The sequence below is a fragment of the Garra rufa genome, chromosome 24 (assembly GCF_049309525.1).
Source record: "Garra rufa chromosome 24, GarRuf1.0, whole genome shotgun sequence".
Classification (NCBI taxonomy): Eukaryota; Metazoa; Chordata; class Actinopteri; order Cypriniformes; family Cyprinidae; genus Garra; species Garra rufa.
Window position 1 is genome coordinate 29,320,703 of NC_133384.1, and position 22,080 is coordinate 29,342,782.

The following is a 22,080-nucleotide window of genomic DNA, read 5'->3' on the forward strand; positions in this document are numbered from 1 at the left end:
ATTCGTCAAAGAATCCTAAAATCCTGAACTGTTTTCAACATTAAACATAAATCAGCATATTAGAATGATTTCTGAAGGATCATGTGACACTGAAGACTGGAGTAATGGCTGATAAAAATTCAGCTTTGCATCACAGAAATAAATTATATTTTAAGATATATTAAAATAGAAACCCATTTTTTTAAACTGTAATAATATTTCTGTATTACAATATTACAATACAATACAATATTACAATATAATACAATATTACTGTTTTTTCTGTATTTTTTATCAAATAAATGCAGCCTTGATGAGCATAAGACATGCAAAAACTTACAGATCCCAAACTTTTTAAACAGCAGTGTGCTTTTTCAAATATGAAGTCAAATATGATCTAAAGATGATTTTATATTAATAATGTGAGAATAAAATAGGTGTAATACTGCTTTCAATTGTGTTGTTTTTCCCAAAAAATTGAAAAAGTTTTCCGTTTAATTTAATTGCATTTTTGCAAAAAAAAAATATATATATATACTTTTTTCTCTAATTTACAGAAGACACCCACTAAAATGCCATCCAGTGTAACTATCTTTTCAGGCATATTTACAACAAAAATCAATTTATGACATATTAAAATACAAAACACTTTCACCCCAAACACTAATAAATGTAATTCTACATTTTTAACATTTGCCACTATCCTAGGTTTTGCCCATTGGTGAGTAAGCACAATACAATTTAATATGCTCCCTTATTCTTTTATATCTTTAAGTCAGAATAAGCATGTTGTTTGAATTTTTACATAAATATTCTGTTACACTAAATGACAATGTAACATTATTTCAACCAGATTATTCTCCAAAAACTTTCAACCTTAAAATTAGACACTTCTATGGACATAAAATCACTTTTTTGGGTGTCTTTGATCCATATGCAAGATGTCCCTCACTCTCTGAAATAGTAGATTGCTTCTAATAGCTTTCATTCACATTAACAAACATTATCAGTCTATAAAATACTTAACAGCTCATTAGAACCTGGAAGAAGTTGTTTGTTGTGTGACGTCAGCATAATTAATAATCAATGCAACCCAAGTCCGAATATGTTTATAGTTTATGACACAATTTATCACGGCGCACATTGTGTTTGCGCATTGATACGCAATTACTTTTAATTGGTATTGTCAGCCCTGCACTCGTCTCAGCTGTATACAAAGTTTTAATTAGAAAACTTTGTCCTAAATGAGATACAGTATAGTTAAGCATAATATTTAGATTGCAGATTGAAAAGTGTTTCTAAACTCTCCACATCATGGTTTGGCCGTGTCTGGGGAGTAATCAAATAGAGAATCTGTATGCAAATTGATTCTCTATCTTTGAATAAATGCATTTACTATTTTTAAGGGTTGATTTAATGTTTCGGTAATGTCTTTCCCTCTCCTACCTGTTCGCCGGGAACACTTGGGATCTGAAGAGCTTTTTTGCATTCAGACGTTTGTCCTTTGAGTTAATATGAAAATTTAATTACAGAATAACTCAAGCTCTTGATAGAATCATAATGCTTTCAATTACAGATCCGCCGCCTTTAAAAAGCCATAATTTGTATTTCATCTTACACAATATAATCGCTATTTGTGATGCTTTTCCTGCTTTAGAGATCTTCCTGCCAGCGATGAAAGGAAATGTGTTTTTGTGTTAATATTTTGGGTTTAGCGGAGGATTAGCGCTGTGAATCGCGGGGTTTGGATCTGGAAGATGAGTTTGCGGAGAACACACGCTGCGGCACGCGTCCTTTCAGACACATCAAAGCGTCTGACTGCTGAGAGACCGCATGCAACACGCACCCGTGTGCTTCATCAGCACCGATCTGATTGCTGCTTCCTCTACAGATCCTTTGCAATGTTTTATCCTCCAGGATAAAACCTGCTCAACCGGGCCTGGCTTGGTTTCGTTCCCCGCACGCCTACCGAATTCAGGTCAGGCCCGGGTCAATGGAGAACGCAGTACCTTTGAGAATGCGCCGTAATTCGAACTGTTGCAATCAGCGAGACTTGTAGTCGCATCTGAAGGGACACGGAACAAGTGAATGGGAGAATCAGGCTCTTCAAAAGACGTGAAACGTCTCGGTGTAAACACAAACGCCGTAGGCACTCGCGCTATTGTTTCTAAGCAGACACATCGATTCGGCGCCACATCAGAAGTATTCTCCCAAGAACAAATAATATAATGAAGTCCATTCATATCCTGTATTGATTTCTCCGGATCGAATAGTGTTGAACCTGTGGAGTTTTGACTTTTCTTGGTTATTGAAGACAGAATATATAGGGTATGTGGATACCAGAGCCTGATTTATCCCATTAACTAAACCGTAAAGATAATCGTGCGATACCTGCGGTCTCTCGGCTTTAAATTTCTCTAAAAGTCAAGCGAATGTGTGTGGAAAAGACAAATCTTTCTATTCAAATGATGCATGGGATCCCGGAGAACAGTAGATACTTTATTAAAATCATAACTCAACGTTCATTGCTGTGGTTTTGCCATATTCCACACAAATCGTGGATGTCGCAGTAATGTCAGATACACCACTAGTGACTGCTCAGATTCGCATTAAGATGAAATTGATTTTTTTTGCAAATCAGGTTCACATTTGTGACCCTGGACCACAAAACCAGTCTTAAGTCGCTGGGGTATATTTGTAGCAATAGCCAAAAATACATTGTATGGGTCAAAATTATTGATTTTACTTTTATGTCAAAAATCATTAGGAAATTAAGTAAAGATCATGTTACATTAAGATTTTTTTGTAAAATTCCTACTGTAAACCTATCAAAATGTAATTTTTGATTAGTAATATGCATTGTTAAGAACTTAATTTGGAGAACTTTAAAGGTGATTTTCTCAGTATTTTGATTTTTTTGCACCCTCAGATTCCAGATTTTCAAATAGTTGTATCTCGGCCAAATATTGTCCTATCCTAACAAACTATACATCAATAGAAAGCTTATTTATTGAGCTTTCATGTGATGTATATATCTCAGTTTTGTAAAATTTAACCTTATGACTGGTTTTGTGGTCCAGGGTCACATTTAATCAACTTGGTTTTATAATTGAGTGATTTACAAATGTTTGCAGATGGGTTGGATCATTTAGGAGAATTGGTTTAAGTAAATGATTCATTTGCAAATTGTACATTATTAAGATTTAAGTATCAAGTATTTAAGTATTATTTAATATTTGGATTACAAAAAATTATCTGTAACAGGGTTATGATAGATGACTAAAACTAAAACAAAGATTCAAACCCTTAAAAAAACATTTTTGTTACTTGAAATGAAATTTAAAAAGGTTTCGCATTGAGATGAATTTGAAATATTTGTTTTAGCAAATCAGGTTCACATTTAATCAATTGGTTTTATAATTGAGTGATTTAATATTTGGATTACAAAAAATGATCTGTAACTGGGTTATGATAGTTGACCAAATCTAAATTGATATACTAAAATAAACTAAAACTGCTATAAAATTTGTAAAAACTATATAAAAAATTACAAAAGCACATAATATCATTACTGAAACAGTAACAAAAATTAAAATGAAAACAGAAAATATAAAATTATCTGTGACTTATTTCCATTATTAAGGCAACATTTCTAATTTAACTAAAATGAAAACCATATAAAAAAAATTACTTGAAAAAATAAAGGTTAAATTAAATAAAATGTAAAAAAAAAAAAAACTTATTTGTCACTTGTTTTATTTCTGTTCTCAATGTAACATTTATTATTTTAGTTTAACTAAAATTCAAATCATATTTGAAAACGTATGTTTTTACTTGAAATAAAATAATGGTTAAATCAATAAAATATGTAAAAAAAACATATTTGTAACTTATTTTATTTCTGTTCTTAAGGCATTATTTCTTATTTTACTGTAACTATCTAATATTAAATCATGTTTATTTATTTTTTTGCTTGAAATAAAATAACGGTTAAATTAAAATATAAAAAAACTTATTTGTCACTTATTGTATTTCTGTTCTTGAGGCAACATTTCTTGTTTTAGTTTAACTAAAATTAAAACCATTAAAACAAAATGAAAATTGTTACTTGAAATAAAATAAAGGTTAACTGAAATAAAATGTAGTTTCTTATTTTAGTTTAACTAACTAAAATTAAAACCATCTATATTTTTGTTTTACTTAAAATACAATTAAGGTTAAATTATACAAAAAAAAAAAAAATTGTCACTTATTTTATTTCCATTGTGAAGGCAACGTTTCTTATTTTACTAACTAAAATTAAAAACCATATTTAAAAACATAAATAATATTTTTTTTTCTCATGTCATTCCAAACCTGTATAACTTTCTTTGTTTTGCAGAACTAAAACTATTTTATTTTCAAATTTATTAAGGTCTGAATAACACTGAAGCCAAAAACCACTGATATATTATTTTTTTTTTTAAAACATTAGGTATTAGGGTGTCATTAGGGTGACTAAATTTAATTAATTTTTCATATTTGAATGCTTCTGTCTTGATTCTCAGTACATAGCATCATTTGACAAAGCAGGAGAGCTGATAACCTACATTGCTGAAACGTTAGCGGGTTTCTGCGAGCCCATGTACTTTATTCTACCGCAGCTAATGTGATCTGCTTGTCGATCGATACTCTTTAGTTGATTCATTACCGAATACATCGCTTTGCAATCACCCTGTAGGGGATCCGGGGCTCCTCGTGGTGCCGTATTGACTTTCATGTGTGTAAGTGTAAAAGTAACTCACCTGTGTTTAGCGCCTTTATTATTCCAGAAAAAAAGGGAAAAGATCTTGGAATGCTGCTAGCTTAAGAAAAAGCCTAACAAAGTCAAATGACTTTTATTTACTGAAGCAATGATGTCAAACGTTCACACTCACCGTGTTGTTGTAAAGTATAATGTCTGCTGCTTTAATAAGATTGGGCTGTTATGATAGATTTCCGCCTGTCATAATGAGACAGTAAAATAGCTGCATTTAGTGGCAGCTGTAGGAGATCAGGACAGCGTTTTCATAGGGAGGTCTTTGGGGGCAATGGAGCAATATTTCACTAATGGCAGAGCTGGTTCAATCTTAATGATCCACACTGTAATTTGGGTCCTTCCCGGTGCATGTAAACAGTTGCGAGCTGCAATAAAGAGACCGTCATCAAGTAGTAAAAATGACTTGTGGCCCAGAAAACATCAGGATTTTGTAATTTCGTTTCACACTGCTAAATGTTTCCATAGAGAGGAGGAAAAAACAAAAGATTTGTCGACAACACAAAGCCAGCTTTTAACAAGCAACTCTGTTAGAATCCGCCACAGAAAGCATACTGCAGATTTACACTGTTGCTTTTGCTTGCGGTTAGGTCACATTACAGTATAACATTGTGGATTAGTGAATGTTTTTCAAATATTGTTAGCAAAACATAATGTGCAGTTTACATATTTAGATCATTTTAGGTTAACTTTTAGATCTTTTTATATAATCAGATGCAAATATCATTATACTGAGTTTTTGGAATGTTTTAGTTACATTTACATATAGCAGAAATTTTATATTTTGTTCTAAAGTAACATTCAAATCAAACATTTAAACACATATATACTCTAAAAGCATCAGGAATTTGTCATTTTATTTCAAACTGCTTCTATGTTTACACAGAGAGGGGTGATTTTATTTTTTTTATTTTTTTTTCGACAATAATATGGACTTTTAACAACTCATAAAGCACATAATGTTTTACAGTGTTTGCTTTTTGGTTGCAGTTAGGCTGCATTACAGTGCAATTTTCTGTATATTTTTTTACATATTTAACTAGACATGACATGTAGTTTATTTATTGTTGATGTGTTTAGATTAAATTTTAGATCATTTTAGTTGCAAATATGTCTTATTTTTATACAGCCAAAATAAAATGTTATGGAAACTTTGTGGAACATCGATCTAATGTGTAATGTTGCAAACCTCAGATCAAACTGTAATAATTTTGAAACATTTTATTTAGTTTTAAAGTAATATTTATTACTGAAACATTTAACATTTAAAAATTGAGAGTCTGTGTTTATAGAAAGGGCTTAGAAAACATAATGATTTTGTCATTTTATGTAAATCCATGTGTGTGTGTGTGTGTGTGTGTGTGTGTGTGTGTGTGTGTGTGTGTGTGTGTGTGTGTGTGTGTGTTTTTTACACTGTTTTATGGGTAAATTTGAAAATATTGATTGAAAAGCATGTTGAATTAATTGAAATCATGAAACAGCAAGTTATTAAAAGTTTAACAAAAATTACATTTTTAAAATACGTTTTATTTTTTCTCAAATTTATTTATTTTATTTATTTAATTTTTACCAATTTTTGTATTACACTATATATATATATATATATATATATATATATATATACACACACACACACACACACACACATCAAAAAGCATGTCAAATTAATTGTCATGAAAAAGTAATGAAACGTACACTATTTTTTAAATAAAATTTAACAAAAAATTACTTTTTAAGGCACTTTAAAATAGTTTTTTTAATTATTATTTATTAATTTTATTTATTTTTTTACATTAACATTTTATTTAGTTTTAAAATAATATTTATTTATTTATTTATTAAACTGTGTTATTTACATTTTTCTGGTAAATATTTTTATGGTAAATATTGCTTAAAAGATATATTTTAATAATAATTGTATTATTAGTAATAGTACTGTCATTACATTAAGTAATATATCTCTGTCACAATTTCTTCAAGTTAAACCAAAATTTTATTTTGATGAGTTGCTGTGAAGACCTTCAACTTTCTGTTTGTTTGTTTATGATATGATTTTTATGTTTTTTCTCAAAAAAGCGTAAATTCAGTAAATTAAATTTTTATGATTGAATTCCACGATTCCATCCATGTTTTCCGCATGACAGAAATCATATAGCCCTTAAAAACAGGTTCATAACATATCCAGCACTTTTAAGTACCATCTGGTTTTCAAAACCACACTAAACTGCAATGTTTACTGTGTTTATTTGTGTAAAAAACTGCTTTACATCAACATTAAAAAGTAGAGAGAATGATTTGTCAACAGTATGTGTTTATGACAAATACAACAAGGCCATGTTGTGATTTGTTTTTTGTGTTCTGCAAAACAAAACAAAAAATCATACAGGTTTGGAACTAATGAGGGAGAGTAAATTATGAAAAATGTTTTCTTTTTTGGCTGAGTTTTAAATTCAGAGGTTTTTCCATTTGTGAATACACACACAAAACTGCTTATATCCGTAGACAAAAGGGTAAAGGTCACACCCTCTTGTTAGACACCAATCTAGACTGTATTGACTAAATATAGTCCCTGGTTCACTGGCTTGTGAAACGTATTTACTTCCAGTGACTTCTATAAAGATACACAGTCTTTTACCTGAAGCGCTAGACAAAATATCAGTTGCTCGTATATATTTCCGTTGGTCAATCTGTGCTAATCAAAAAGGACAAGAGCTTCATGCATAGTCATTGTAACATTTGGATGCCAAACCCAATCTCTTTGGGGGAGATGGTGCACGGCTAAATGCCAGGATTTTATTGCGGGAAATAAAAGAGCAGATAGAAAAAGAAGAGAGAGAGAGAAAGAGAGAGCGAGATGAGGGTAGAGGGAGATGGAAAGAGCAGGAGCACTGAATCTAAAAGCGTCTGAGATCTCAGAAGGAGTCGAAATCAATGCACCACCACAGTTTTCAGAGCAGATAAAAAGGACCTGCCGTCTCAATTGCCTGGAAACTACTTAGAAATTCTCACTTCAGATTTATTTCAGGACTCAGCCACATTAGCGCTAAATACTCCGGGTCAGGATATCTTTGATGTTCTGCATCAAATGAAAAGCAATAATGGGCAGCGACTCCTGTTCGCTGAGCAACAAGCCTGGGATTTTACAGCCCCGTCAGACGCAGGATCATGCAGTTTAGTCTTATTTGCAGCTCTTTTCATCATAATGAATCATTTGTTAGCTCAAAACCCACGGTTTTCGCTAAATACATCTGTAAATAGAGAACACAAACGGTCCTGGCACATATCTATTCATATCTATTCAACAATATACCCCTCTGTAAGAGCCCTGAATCCTCACATACCTGTGAAAAACGCTGTCCTATTGATGGTCGTCTGCTCTGTTAACTACAATAATTACAAATCAATTGTTAAACTACTCGCCAGGCATCAGTGGACTCGTGTATTTGTTGATGTTAAATCAAGGTGAAATGTCATCAAACCGGTTCGAAAAACGAAAACCCAATGTGCAGATACGAACTGTGGTGTAAACGAGAAACAAGCTTAATGCAAATGAAAATCCTCATGAAAACACATTTCCCAGAGATGAGCTGGCCAGTGTAGATGCCTCCATTTTCACAATGTGAGGTATGCCACGTGGGATTTCGTTTTTAAATATACAAATGACGTGGCGTGGACGATGATCTGCGGCCCTCATTTCCCCCTTGAGAAAGTCTGCGTTGTAACTGTGAGGAGGAGGGAGGATGGCTGGGAATTGTTAGGGATTTAATGATTCTGCTTCTGATTCCACTTAACGATTTCATTTGCTGCCTACTCCTTTCTCACTAAACAAAAACAGTGCTATTTTTGGTAGTTTTTTTTTTTTTTTTTTTTAATTAAAGTGCAATTTATTATAACGTTAAGCATTCGAATGTACAACTTTAATTGTTCTAGTTTTATGGCTGGTCTCATTAGCATTAAGTATACAGTACAATAATGCCATTGGTTCTCAAAGTGTGCAGCACGCCCCCTAATGCCGAGTTCAGACTGCACGATTTTGAAAGCAATAGCGTCACAGATGTTTTCACACTGCATGACTATCTGGGGTAGCATTCCGTCGCTGCTGTGTTCACACTGCATGATGGATCGGCGACAGGGGGTTTCACACTGCATGACTTTACAATCGGAAGAATCGCCGACAACTTTGTCCCGGTCCGCAAACTACGTCTCACAACCAAACACACACGAGAAGTGACATGGAAACAACGCGAGGTCAGGCGTAGAAGTTCTCACATGAGACTGGTATTATTATAAAAAAATGGTAGCCCGCAAGAAGCTTGTCATACAAATTGCATGTGCACTCATTTGCAGCGAAAAGAAAAGAAGCAGAAGCTATTCTTGTTGATATTGTGGTCTATACCTTCGTAACTCCTCCCCCAACTTCCCGCTGACCTGGATGTTGCTGTCTCATTGGCTGTAGGAAATCGCCGACGTTATGTTCAGTCAGATCACCTTTCACACGCCATGATTTTGAATCGCCGACAGGTCCAGATATTTAGCATGCCAAATATCTCACGGGTGTCGGCGACACGTCGGCGATTCTCTCAGATCGCGTCTTTGATAGTTCACACTGTGTGATTGTCACTTGCGTTAACGAGCACCGATTTGCCTGTGATTTCGGGCATTTGTCGGCGATTTCTCAAAACCTGTCGGCGAGTCAAAATCGGGGCTAAAATCATGCAGTCTGAACTCGGCATAAGGGGAACCAGAGCTATTGTAAAATTGTTATTTGTTCAGATACTCATCATATTAAATTTAGATAAAATAATAGATTTATCACTACAGCAAAGCAGTTTTGTATATGGTTATATATTGATTTATTGTAAGTAACGCTCTCTCTCTCTCTCTCTCTCTCTCTCTCTATATATATATATATATATATATATATATATATATATATATATATATATATTTTTTTTTTTTTTTTTTTTTACTTTCTGGATTCTTTGATCAATAAAATCTTAAAGAACAACAGCATTTATTTAAAATAGAAATCTTTTCTAACAATATACACTACTGTTCAAAAGTTTGGATTCAATATATATATATATATATATATATATATATATATATATATATATATTTATATATTTTATTCAAGTAATATATATGCTGATTTATTATCAGTGTTGAAAACGGTTGTGCTGCTTAATTTTTGGGGGGAAACTTTTTCAGGAAAAAAAAAAAATCTTAAAAAAAAACAGCATTTATTTAAAATAGTTTTTTTTTTAAATATACAGTACACTACTGTTCAAAAGTTTGGATTCAGTAAAATTTTATTCTTTCTTTTTTTTAAAGAAATTATTACTTTGATTAATGTGTTAAATTGATAAAATGTAGTAGAAAATACTTATATTGTTTGAAAAGATTTATATTTTGAATAAATGCTGTTCTTATATATAAATATAATTATATATATATATATATATAATTTAGAATTATATAAAATAACTAGAAATATTAATTAGTTATTTTAAGTTATTATAATACCAATTTAACCTGTATAGTATATTATATATGTGTGTATAATAAAGATGATGTATATATTTTTGCAACTCAGAGAGTATATATTTTCATTTTCTATTTATTTTTACATTTTTTAAATAATCAAATTTCATAGCGCGGCACAAAAGGGCATTAAATTCCTTCAGACTGATACTTTGTGACTGATTCTTTTGCATATTCAACTACTCTGATTGCACTTTCTGCTGCATGTGATCAGCAGCAACAGTGCAGTTGAGTTAAGATAAGTGTCTATTTATTGTGTTAGTATATTATTTTGCCTTTCTCAGTCATCACATTCAATTCAGATTCCAACTCAAAACTCATTCCTTTGCTGTCATGCTTTAGTTTGATCTCTGAATCTCTGTCTATAGTGTTTCAGAGCGCTTTTTCATCTGCATCTATGGAGGAGCGCAGACGTTCAAGTTCAAGATGTTCCGAACTGTTAAAGGGGAAAAAAATCAATCCCAAAATTTGAACTGCTTATGAATAAGAACCTTTTTTCAAACCCAATCCCAGATATCAGATACAAGCTCAGAGAAAGTCGAGATCCAAAGGTCTATGTGTCGAGTCAGGAACCAGCTGTGAGCGTTTGCAAAGCGACTGAATGCTAATCCTGTGAAAGAAGGCAGTTCTCGGGCCGACTCCGGCTGATGTCAGATCGGCGATAGCGCCAGGAGATAAGCATGTCTTATCTGCTTCCTTAAGACGCGGTGTGACTGCCATCTGAAGTGGCGTAGACACTTGCACAAAGCCGGGCTTCGAGCGCTTGCTGCATATCACAGTCTCTGAGCTACAGAAGCGTAACAGAGTCAATGGAAAGGGCTCGGGCGCGTGCTGACGTGCGCTTGATGAGTGAGCATAAGCTCTGCGTTATCGGCCTCGTCTGTGCCCTGCCGGTAATGAGAGAATGAATTAGATTTCTCTTAAGGTCAATTGTATTCAGCATTTCAGAGCATGTGCGTCGTAGTACTGCTTTGATTCAGCTTGCTGACGTTTGTCTTTTCTAGCTTCCTTTGAAGGATGGCACATGTTTTAATGACCTCTGTTTCTTTCTTTCCCTGGATGTGCATATATTTGTTTGCATGTGTTTGTTAGTGTGCATGCTGTAATGTAGACTGGTGGTTAATGGTGTGACCTGGTATCTGGAAGATTGTCGGTTTGAGCCCTACAAACATATTTATTCAACAACTTCAAAAATAAATGCTTCAAAAAGAATTTATTTACTCATTTACTCAAATGAATTTAGACTGTTTTAACAAATTAAATTTTTTTTTTTTTTTTGTCATTCATTCATTTATTTTGCTGTTGCAAACCTGATGATTTTATGTGTAGATAGATTTTCATTATATGCAAAAGTCTGGCTAGTACATGCAACATTTATGCTTTTGTTACAAAAAAAAATATTTTATTAAAAGGAATTTAATTTATTTGTTGACTTTACTTACTTTTATTAATTTTATCTCTTTTTTTTCCTGTTGCCAATCTGAAGACCTTGCAAGTAAATAGATTTTCTTTTGTGTTCCAAAATTATTTTATTTTATTTTATTAAAAGGAATTTAATTTGTTTTTTAGGTTTATACTTACTTTTTTATTATATATATATATATATATATATATATATATATATATATATATATATATATATATATATATACATATATACATCATTTCTGCTTTTGCATTCCAACATTATTTTATTTTATTTTATTTCATTTTTTATTTATTTTTTTATTATTATTATTTTATCATTTTATATATATATATATATATATATATATATATATATATATATATATATATATTGTGTGTGTGTGTTTTTTGTTTTTAGATTATTTTATTTTATTTTATTTTATCTTATTAAAAGAAATTTAATTTCTTTGTGGATGTGTTTTTAATTTTTACGTATGGCAATTTATTGTTTTAATTAATTAATTAATTAATTAATTAATTGTTTTATTTTATTTGTTTGTTTGTTTATGTATGTTTGCTGTTGAAAACCTGAAGATGCTGCATGTAAATTAATTTTTATTATATACAAAAAGTCATGCTATTATTTTATTTTATTTTAATAAGGAATTTAATTTATTGGTGGATGTGTTTTTAATTTGTATTCTTTTTAATTTTTTACAGCAATTTATTATTTTAATGAATCTATTTTATTTATTTACTTTTTGCTGTTGCAAAACTGAAGATGTTGCATGTAAATTGATTTTCATTATAAGTGTTCCAAAATTATTTTATGTTATTTTTGTGTTTTTAGTTTTTAAATTATTTTATTTTATTCAAAGGAATTTAATTGATTTGTTTATGTGTTTTTAGCATTTACTATATATAAATGTAATATTTCATTTATTTATTTATTTATTTTTTGCTGTTACAAACCTGACAATGTTGCATGTAAATTGATTTTCATTATATGTAAAAGTCTGGTTAGTACATTAGTTCACTTATTTGTTGATGTGTTTTTAGTTTTTACTTTATATCAATTCATTATTTTATTTTATTTATTTGCTTATATTAATTAATATATTTATTTTTGCTGTTGCAAACATGAAGATGTTGCATGTAGATTGATTTTCGTTGCATGCAACATTTCTGCTTTTGTTTAATAAATGTATTTTATACTTGAATTTATTTATTTAATTTGTAAATGTATTTATTTATTTTTGTTTGTTTACAGTCAAGGGCTACACGTGTGAATTCTCAAGACAACAGTGATATTTATCGGTTGTGGGAATATTTTACACTTAGTATGTGTATTGTGATTTTCCTTTAGACATTTTGCCCTTTTATTTATAGCATGGTATTGGAGAGAGGACAGAAATGTTATGGAACATAGAATTGGGAAATGTTGCAAGTCAGATTTAACCTTGCATTAGTCTATCCATATACAGTGCCTTGCAAAAGTATTCATACCCCTTCATTTTTTTCACATTTTGTTTTGTTGCAGCATTATTTTAAACTGCTTTAAATTAGTTTTTCCCCACATCAATTTACACTCCATACACCATAATAATGACAAAACAAAAACCTGATTTGCTAATTTTACAAATTTATTAAAAATAAAACACTGAAGTAAGTACATTGCATAAGTATTCATACCCTTAACTCAGTACATAGTTGAAGCACCTTTACAGCCTCAAGTCTTTTTGGGTATGATGTGACAAGCTTTACACATCTGCATTTGGCAATTATCTGCCATTCTTTGCCTCACCTTTTCACCTCTCAAGCTCTGTCAGCTTGGATGGGGGCTGGCAGACTTTTCTAGAGTCCTAGTTGTTCCACTCGTCTTCCATTATGGATAATGGAGGCTACATGCTTCTGTGAACCTTCAATGCAGCAGATTTTTTTCTGAACTCTTCCCTAGATCATTGCCTTAACGCAAGTCTGTCACTGAGCTCTACAGGCAGTTATCTTGACCTCAGGACTTGGTTTTTGCTCTGATATGCATTTTCAGCTGTTAGACCTTTTCTGAGAGGTGTGTGCCTTTCTAAATCAAACTCATTCAAATGAATTTGCCACAGTTTAACTCCACTCGAAGTGTAGTAACATCTAGAAGCAATATGAATGCTCCTGAGCTAAATTTCGAGTGTCAATTCAATTCAGTTCAATTCAAGTTTATTTGTATAGCGCTTTTTACAATACAAATTGTTGCAGAGCAGCTGTACAAAAGTTTTAGGCTACTACAATATATTTAGTAGCTTATTAGTGGTGTCCCAGAAATGTGAGTATGAATACTTATGCAACGGGATCTTTTCCGTTTTTTTATTTCTAATATTTTTGCAAAGTTGTTACAAACCTGTTTTGTGCTTTGTCATTATGGTGTATGAGATGTAGATTGATGTGGGAAAAAAGTAATTTAAAGCAGTTTAACATAATGCTGCAACAAAACAAACATTTTGAATAATTTTGCAAGGCACTGTATGCACTAAACTTGTGTTTTTTTAACACAGGTGTGCAGTGCAGTACAAAACCAGGACTTCACTGTAATCGAAGACTACTGCACTGGTCTAAAAGCCCTGCTCTACCTCAAAAGCATCGAGGAGCTCCAAAACTGGGACGGCCAGTCACCTCCAACAGCCCGCCATCAGAAAGGAAAGCCTGTGGCCACACTAGAGGAAGTCAAAGGAAAGGTGAGAGACTTCACAGTTGTTTTAAAACACCCTTTTACTGATGATTACTCCCCGGCTTTCCTCTCACGTTGTTTTCCTTATTACAGTCCTCCGACATGCCATTAAGGAGCTAAACGTAATTCCCATAATTCTACAGCTTTAGGAACAAGTGCTCATTAATGCAGCATTAGCGTTAAACCCTCGGACTTGCATCCATCCATTTGCTTGTTGTTAGTTTGTAAAAATCCACGTAATAACAGCGCTGTCCAATACACAAAGTGGCCGCTTGCACTTCTGCAATCTCAAAGGTGAAAGAACATTATAGTGCAGCGCTCAGTCGTTATGTTTCCGCTTCGTCTGGTAAAAGGAAGCACAAACTGAGCACTAAGGTTAAAGTACGCCACGCCAAAGTTTGACTTATGGGAGAAAGTAATTGGTTTATTTTATATCTTTTTCCTCGCACATGCCATTTACATAACAGCAGCAAGAAAAAAATGAGATTCGACAAAGGCAGCTGTTCACGCGTTTAATGGTTTGTACTTCACGTGTACGTTCAGCCCTCGGTAATCTCCCTCATTATTTGTGCACAAGGAATATTAGGCGGCATGTAAATGAGCAAAAACTTCAGTAAACTCCTTTCAAAGCGGCGAATTAAAGGCCTTTATCAGATCACAGCCGTTCTGCTAATACACCAGCCGAGGGAAAAGCTTTGAAGCCCGCCTAGTGTTTTCTAACGTGCTAGCTGCGACTTCTCAGCTTCTGACTGCAAGGCGGCTCAGCGCAATAGTTTAAATGCTAATGCCAAATGAGCGTCGGGGAATGAAGGAATAAAACGAAAGAGAAGCAGGCAGTGATAAGTGTAAGTCATTTTCATGTCGACAGGACATTAGTGCTGGAATTGGCGCAACAATAACACTGGCGCCGGGAAAGCCGAGGAGGGTTGTGTAGAAGCAACACAACGGTCCGCGTGTCCCCCCGGCTGCATTCAGGGTTGCTGCTCAAAAGAAGGAAAAGTCACTGAGCGCACAGGTCACGGGGATGTTCTCCTGACAGGCGGTCTTTTGTAAACTGAGAGAGGGAAAGAAAAATCAATGAACATTAGACCATGCAAGCATTGTGCTTCACGTCTGCTATTGTACAGGCAAGCCGCTACAGAAAAATAGATTTGTATTTCTTAAAGAGATAGTTCATCATTATTTACTCACCCTCATGGCGTTCCATATCTGTTAGATCTTTGTTCTTCTTTGGAACACCAATTAAGATATTTTTGATGAAATCAGAGAGCTTTCTGACCCTGCATAGACAGCAACACAACTAACACGTTCAAGGGCCAGAAAGGTAGTAAGGACATTGTTAAAATAGTCCATGTGACATCAGTTATGAGAATGCTTTTTGTGCTCAAAGAAAACAAACATAACGACTTTATTCAACAATTTCTTCTCTAGTTGTGACTCTGTGAGTCAGAAATCACTCGAAATTCATGAAAAATATCTTAATTTGTGTTGCTAAGATGAACGAAGATCTTATAGGTTTGGAACGACATGAGGGTGAGTAATTAATGACAGAATTGTCATTTTTGGGTGAACTATCCCTTTAAGGAAAAGGTGATAATAGTTCATTATGCAAATATTAAAATGACGTAATTGAAATCCAAGATTGTTTAGTTTAGAATGTATATATATATATTTGTATCTTTGGTAAAAAAAAAAAAAAAAAATGTTTTCCATAAATGTGTTTCTGATTTACACTACTGTTCAAAAGACTAGGGTCAGTAAGTTTTTTTAAAATTATTATTATTAATTAATATGCATTAAATTGATTTAAAAAAATGATGCAAACAAATGTTGTTCTTTTGAACTTTCTATTCATTGAATCCTGAAAAAAAAAAAAAGTAAATATATATGTATCTATATGTATATATTTATATATATATATATACATATACACTACCGGTCAAAAGTTTGGGGTCAGTAAGAGTTGTAATGTTTTTAAAGAAAGTCTCTTATGCTCATCAGTGCTGCATTTATTTAATCAAAAATATAGAAAAAAAACTGTAATAAGTGAAATGTTATTACAATATAAAATAATGGTTTCTATTGTAATATACTTTAAAATTGAATTTATTCCTGTGATGCAAAGCTGAATTTTCATCAGCCATTACTTCCATCTTAAGTGTCACATGATCCTTCAGAAATCGTTCTAATTTACTGATTTATTATTAGAATGATCTATATTGGATCTATATTGGATTATATATTGCAACAGTTGCCCTGCAAAGTATTTATTTAGAAATTGTGATATTTTTTCAGGGTTCTTTGATGAATAAAAAGCTCATAAGAACAGCATTTATTCAAAATATAAATATTTTCTAACAATGTAAGTATTTGCTATCACTTTTTTTTATCACAATTTAACACACCCTTGGTGAATAAAAGTATTAATTTCTTTCAAAAAAAAAAAAAAAGAAGAAGAAAAATTTACTGACCCTAAACTTTTGACTGGTAGTGTGTGTGTGTGTATATATATATATATATATATATATATATATATATATATATATATATATATAATTTTAAAAGAAAAAATAATATTTCAGTTTTACTCTTTTTACTGACAAATAAATGCAACCTTGGTGCTCATGAAAGACTCTTTTGAAACTTTTTTATTAAATTAATTGATAGATGTGATCATTAGGCACTTGAAACGGATTTTTAAAACATTAGGCACAAAATCCAATTTTCTTAATTTTGTTGACTTTGACCATTCAACCTTTTTCAAAGCAATGTTCTTGTTAAAAAAAAAAAAGATCAGAGATCGACTAACCACATTTTCTGAAGGTTTTTTCTCATACATCATCAAACCTTTTTATTGTGCATCTTAAATTATGTTTTCCAAACTTTAAAATGAAAAAAAAAAAAGAAATTAGTCATATTTTCAAATTATTTAGGTATTTTGTAGCCTATGTATGTTTTTTTAATTGTCATAAGCATCATGACATCATGAGGGGTGGAGTCATAGGTCCCCACCAATGTCCAGAGCAAATCTACGCCCTTGTGTTATGTTTTTTATTTTATTTTATTTTATTTTATTTTATTTTATTTTATTTTATTTTATTTTATTTTATTTTATTTTATTTTATTTTATTTTATTTTATTTTATTTTATTTTATTTTATTTTTATTTTATTTTATTTTATTTTACAAAGTCCAAAACTAATTTACTGCTAGCTAAGTTTTGATATATTTACGGTTGAAAATGTACAAAATATCTTCATGGAACATGATCTTTACTTAATATCCTAATGATTTTTGGCATAAAAGAAAAATCTTTTCTTTTCTTTTCTTTTCTTTTCTTTTCTTTTCTTTTCTTTTCTTTTCTTTTCTTTTCTATTCTTTTATTTTCTTTTCTTTTCTTTTATTTTACACAGTCCAATAAAATTTACTGCTAGCTAAAGAGATAGTTCACCCAAAAACTACAATTACAAATCACTAACTACTTAAACTCATGTTGTTACAAACCGGTAAGACTTTCGTTCGTCTTCGGAACACAAATTGAGATATTTTTGATGAAAAATAGGGAAAATATAAGGAATTACTGTATTTGTTGTATTCAAGATCTGTTTTAATGCTAGCATAACAATGATTTGAAAAGCATCTGGTTCAAAACACCCAAGTCTTAATCTTATAATTGGATGAAAACACTGTATAAGCAGCAGTTCGGTGACACAAACACACAGGCTCCATCTGTTCTACTTTCTCCCTAACCAGGGCGTTGTGTCGGCCCCTGACAGTGTGAGGCAAGACAACCTTGCTGAAGGCTTCATTACCATTATAGTCCTGCCAGGCAACACTGAGCCGCACAGGCAGCCAGACCGCTGTTTACAAGTGTTAATACCCCCACGGTCCGGCCTAGCCGGGAGAAAGTGCATCAGATGACCAGCAGACACACAAACAGGCAACCGTTTCAGTGCTGCACAGCCTAAGCACAGCGTTTTAGAGATGGCAGCAAAAAACCAACCGCAGGTCCCCTGAGAGAACGACGCTCGCTGCCTCAGCGAGAGGAAAAAAACAAACTTGTCTTTCGCTGAACGCTCCCTTAGGCTTCACTTTATCAACCACAGAGACTTCTGAGCTCTCGTCTTCTTTCCTTCACGTCGCAGTGATCAAACTGCCTTTTTTTATTCTTTGTGGCTAACAAATTTTTTCGTAGCCCTCGCTGTCCTCCATCACCCTTTCTTATCGCTTCTGTCTTGAGTTTGCCGCTGTTTTTCTTTCTCTCTGTCTCTCAAGCTTTATATAAAGCGTGTCTGGGATGGTGCTCGCTGTTCTCCGGCTCATCCGGCTTGCCACAGGTGAGCTGTCAGTCAGCGGAGGGGTTGTCTAAGAGTGGGCTGACAGGTAATATCAGTCTGGAGGCCCTCCCTGCTTGACACAACTCACTGGAAATATAACATTGTCCGACCACGGGCTCCGCATTTCAATTTCCTGTCCGTGTTGTCTTGTTTTATCGTGGAAAATTAATTAAAAATAAATTGAAATACAATAGAGGTACTTCAGATGACATTCAAGAATTTTTATTACTGCGCGTGTAAGGAGAGCGGTGGATTGAAATACCACATACTGCTTTTTATTATTATTCTTTTCAAATTTCAAACTAACCACTCTTTTTTAATTTTGGCCTTGAGTTTCTTTTTGCTTGTTTTTATAAAATGAATTCCTTCTGACTGGATGAAAGTTCTTTAAAGTCTTCTGTATGAATGTGACAAGTTTGTACATTTAAATTAAGGTAAATTATATTACTTGGCAAAGAGTTATTTAAAAATAATTATTGGTGTCTTTTGCCATGTCTCTAAGTTTAAGATAATAAGATAAATGATATTACTTGACCAAAGTTATTTACCATTATTTAGAATTTTTAATAGCTTTTACAATCGTTATTATTCAATAAATGTTACTGTCATATTTAAGTCGTTGAAAATGTATCATTTTTATCATTTTCACAATCATTATTATTCAATAAATGTTATGGTCAAATTTACACTAATGATTATTCAGTAAATGTTACTGTCCAATTTGTTATTTAAAATTATTTATATTTTTTATTAATTTTCAGTCATTATTATTCAATAAATGTTTTTTAAATAATTCATTATTATAAAAAATGCTACTGATTGAATTTAAGTTATTTATTAATTTTTTTAATTTTCACAATCATCATTATTCAATAAATGTTACTGTTAAATTTGCTATTTAAAATATTTTTTTATTTTTTTATTACAGTCATTATTATTTCAGTAAATGATACTTTCGAATTTAAGTTATTTAAAATTATTTGTAATTTGTAATAATTTTCACAATCGTTATCATTCAATAAATTTTACTTTTTAATTCAAGATATTTAAAATATTATTTATCATTTTTAATAATTGCCACAGTCATTATTATTCAATAAATGTTTCTGTTGAATTAGTTATATAAAATATAATTTTTAATAATTGTCACAATTATTATTATTATTCAAATAATGATACTGATTGAATTTAAAATTATTTATCATTTTTAAATATTTATTGAATAATAATGATTGTCAAAATTGTTACTGTTGAATTTATTTAAAGTTACAATTTTTTAATTAATTTCACAATCGTCATTATTCAATAAATGTAACTGTTGAATTCAAGTTATTTAAAATTATTTAGAATTTTTAAATAATTTTTTACAGTTATAATTCCTATAAATGTTACTGTTGAATAGAATTAGAATTAGAATTTTTAATAATTGTCTCAATCATTATTATTCAAAAAAATGTTACTGATCGGATTTAAGTTGTTTAAAATTATTTATAATTTTAAATAATATTCACAGTTGTTATTATTCAATGTTACTCTCAAATTTAAGTTATTTATAATTGTAATAATTTTTGCAAATGTTATTATTCAATAAATGTTACTGTCGAATTTAAATTATTTGAAATTACTTATAATTTTTAATAATTTTCACAAACGTTGTTACTAAATATTACTGTTGATTTATGCTGTGCCAAAATGTCTTGTTTCAGTGAACAACATAAAAAATAAATGAGAAAATAAATATGTAAAGTAAATATGCAAATGGAAGAAGCGCTTTGTAAGGTTTTATTTATTTAATTATTTATTGTATCCCAGCTTAAAGTGATAGTTCACCCAAAAATGGAAACTCTGTCATTAATTACTCACCCTCATGTGGCTCCAAACCTGTAAGACCTTCCTTGATCTTTGGAACACAAATTAAAATATTTTTGATGAAATCCAAGCGCTTTCTGACCATGCGTTGTGGTACTCTCATGAGCGCACGATAGAGACTGACACGGAAGAGAAGAAATTGTTGAATAAAGTCATTATTTTGGTTTTCTTTGTGCCCAAAAAGTATTCTCGTAGTCTTGTATGTCCGTACTATCTTACTGGACCTTGAATGTGTCAGTTGCATTGCTGTCTATGCAGAGTCAGAAAGCTCTTGGATTTCATCAAAAATATCTTAAATTTGTGTTCTGAAGATGAACGAAGGTCTTACAGGTTTGGAACGACATGAGGGCGAGAAATTAATGACAGAATTAAATTTTTGGGTGAACTATCCCTTTAATATGAAAGGACAAAACATGGCTCTGTTTGTTTGAGCATCCTAACAAGCTCAACACAGCATCATTAGGACAAGATCTGTTTGACCTAACCGATGACAAATGAAGTGTTTGTGAAACCTGTTTGAACACGTTCATTATTTTTGCCTTTCTGTTTGGTGATGTTAGAAGCACAGAAATCACATACTTTATCTTTAAAAGCCTTTCCCCCTCAAAAGCATCCCATCTTGTAATCTAGCCGCTCGATTGGAATCATGTTTATTTTAGGTGACATATGGGCTCATTTGTGCATAGAGCTGTGAACGGGCCAGCGGAGAACAGTTTAGAGCGCTGCTTTAGTGCACATTAAATATGAAGGGACTCGGCCGGCCGCTGTCCTGTTTGCCTGGCCAGAGTGAAGATGTACTGTTATTGCCGAGCGATTGTCCGACTGCTCAATGGGGTCTTTCATTAGCCCTCTCTCATATCTGACCCACGAGACACTGGCCAATCACAATGCATAACTCGCTGCCGGCGTCGTTCAGGGAGGATCCAGTGCCGCAAAAGTGTGATGGGCTTAAAGCAAGTTACAGCTGAATAAATGTTGGGTCATTACATATATATCAATGTTATATCCGAATGAAATCGAGATGTAGTACATAGTTTTAAGTGCATTAAAAGGCAGCTATTATGCCCCTTTGTACAAGATGTAATGTGTCTGTAAAGTTTCAACTCAAAATACCCCAAAGATCATTTATTATATCATTTTGAAAATGCCTGTTATAAGTGTAAGCAGAAACATGCTGTTTTTGTGCATCTCTCTTTAAATGCAAATGAGGTGCTGCTCCACGCCCCCTTTTCCAGAATAGGGCTGTGCCTTTACAGCTGGTACCTCAGATACTCTACTAAAAAAACACATGTTTGGTTTTGATTATGATGTTGTATGATGTAATATTAAGAGAACCGCCTTCAAAGTTGCAAATGAAGTTCTTAGCCATGTATATTGCTAATCAAAAAATAAGTTTTGATATATTTACGGTAGGAAATTTACAAAATATCTTCA

General features: G+C 32.0%; 1 protein-coding gene across 1 annotated transcript in view; it reads left to right on the forward strand.

The window, feature by feature from the left end:
* dpyda (dihydropyrimidine dehydrogenase a) overlaps window positions 1-22,080 on the forward strand; it is a 277,186-nt gene that overhangs the window by 234,453 nt on the left and 20,653 nt on the right. The window contains exon 20 of the mRNA XM_073830591.1: window positions 14,269-14,448. Coding sequence (XP_073686692.1) covers window positions 14,269-14,448 — 180 coding nt within the window. The remainder of the gene's footprint in view (window positions 1-14,268; window positions 14,449-22,080) is intronic.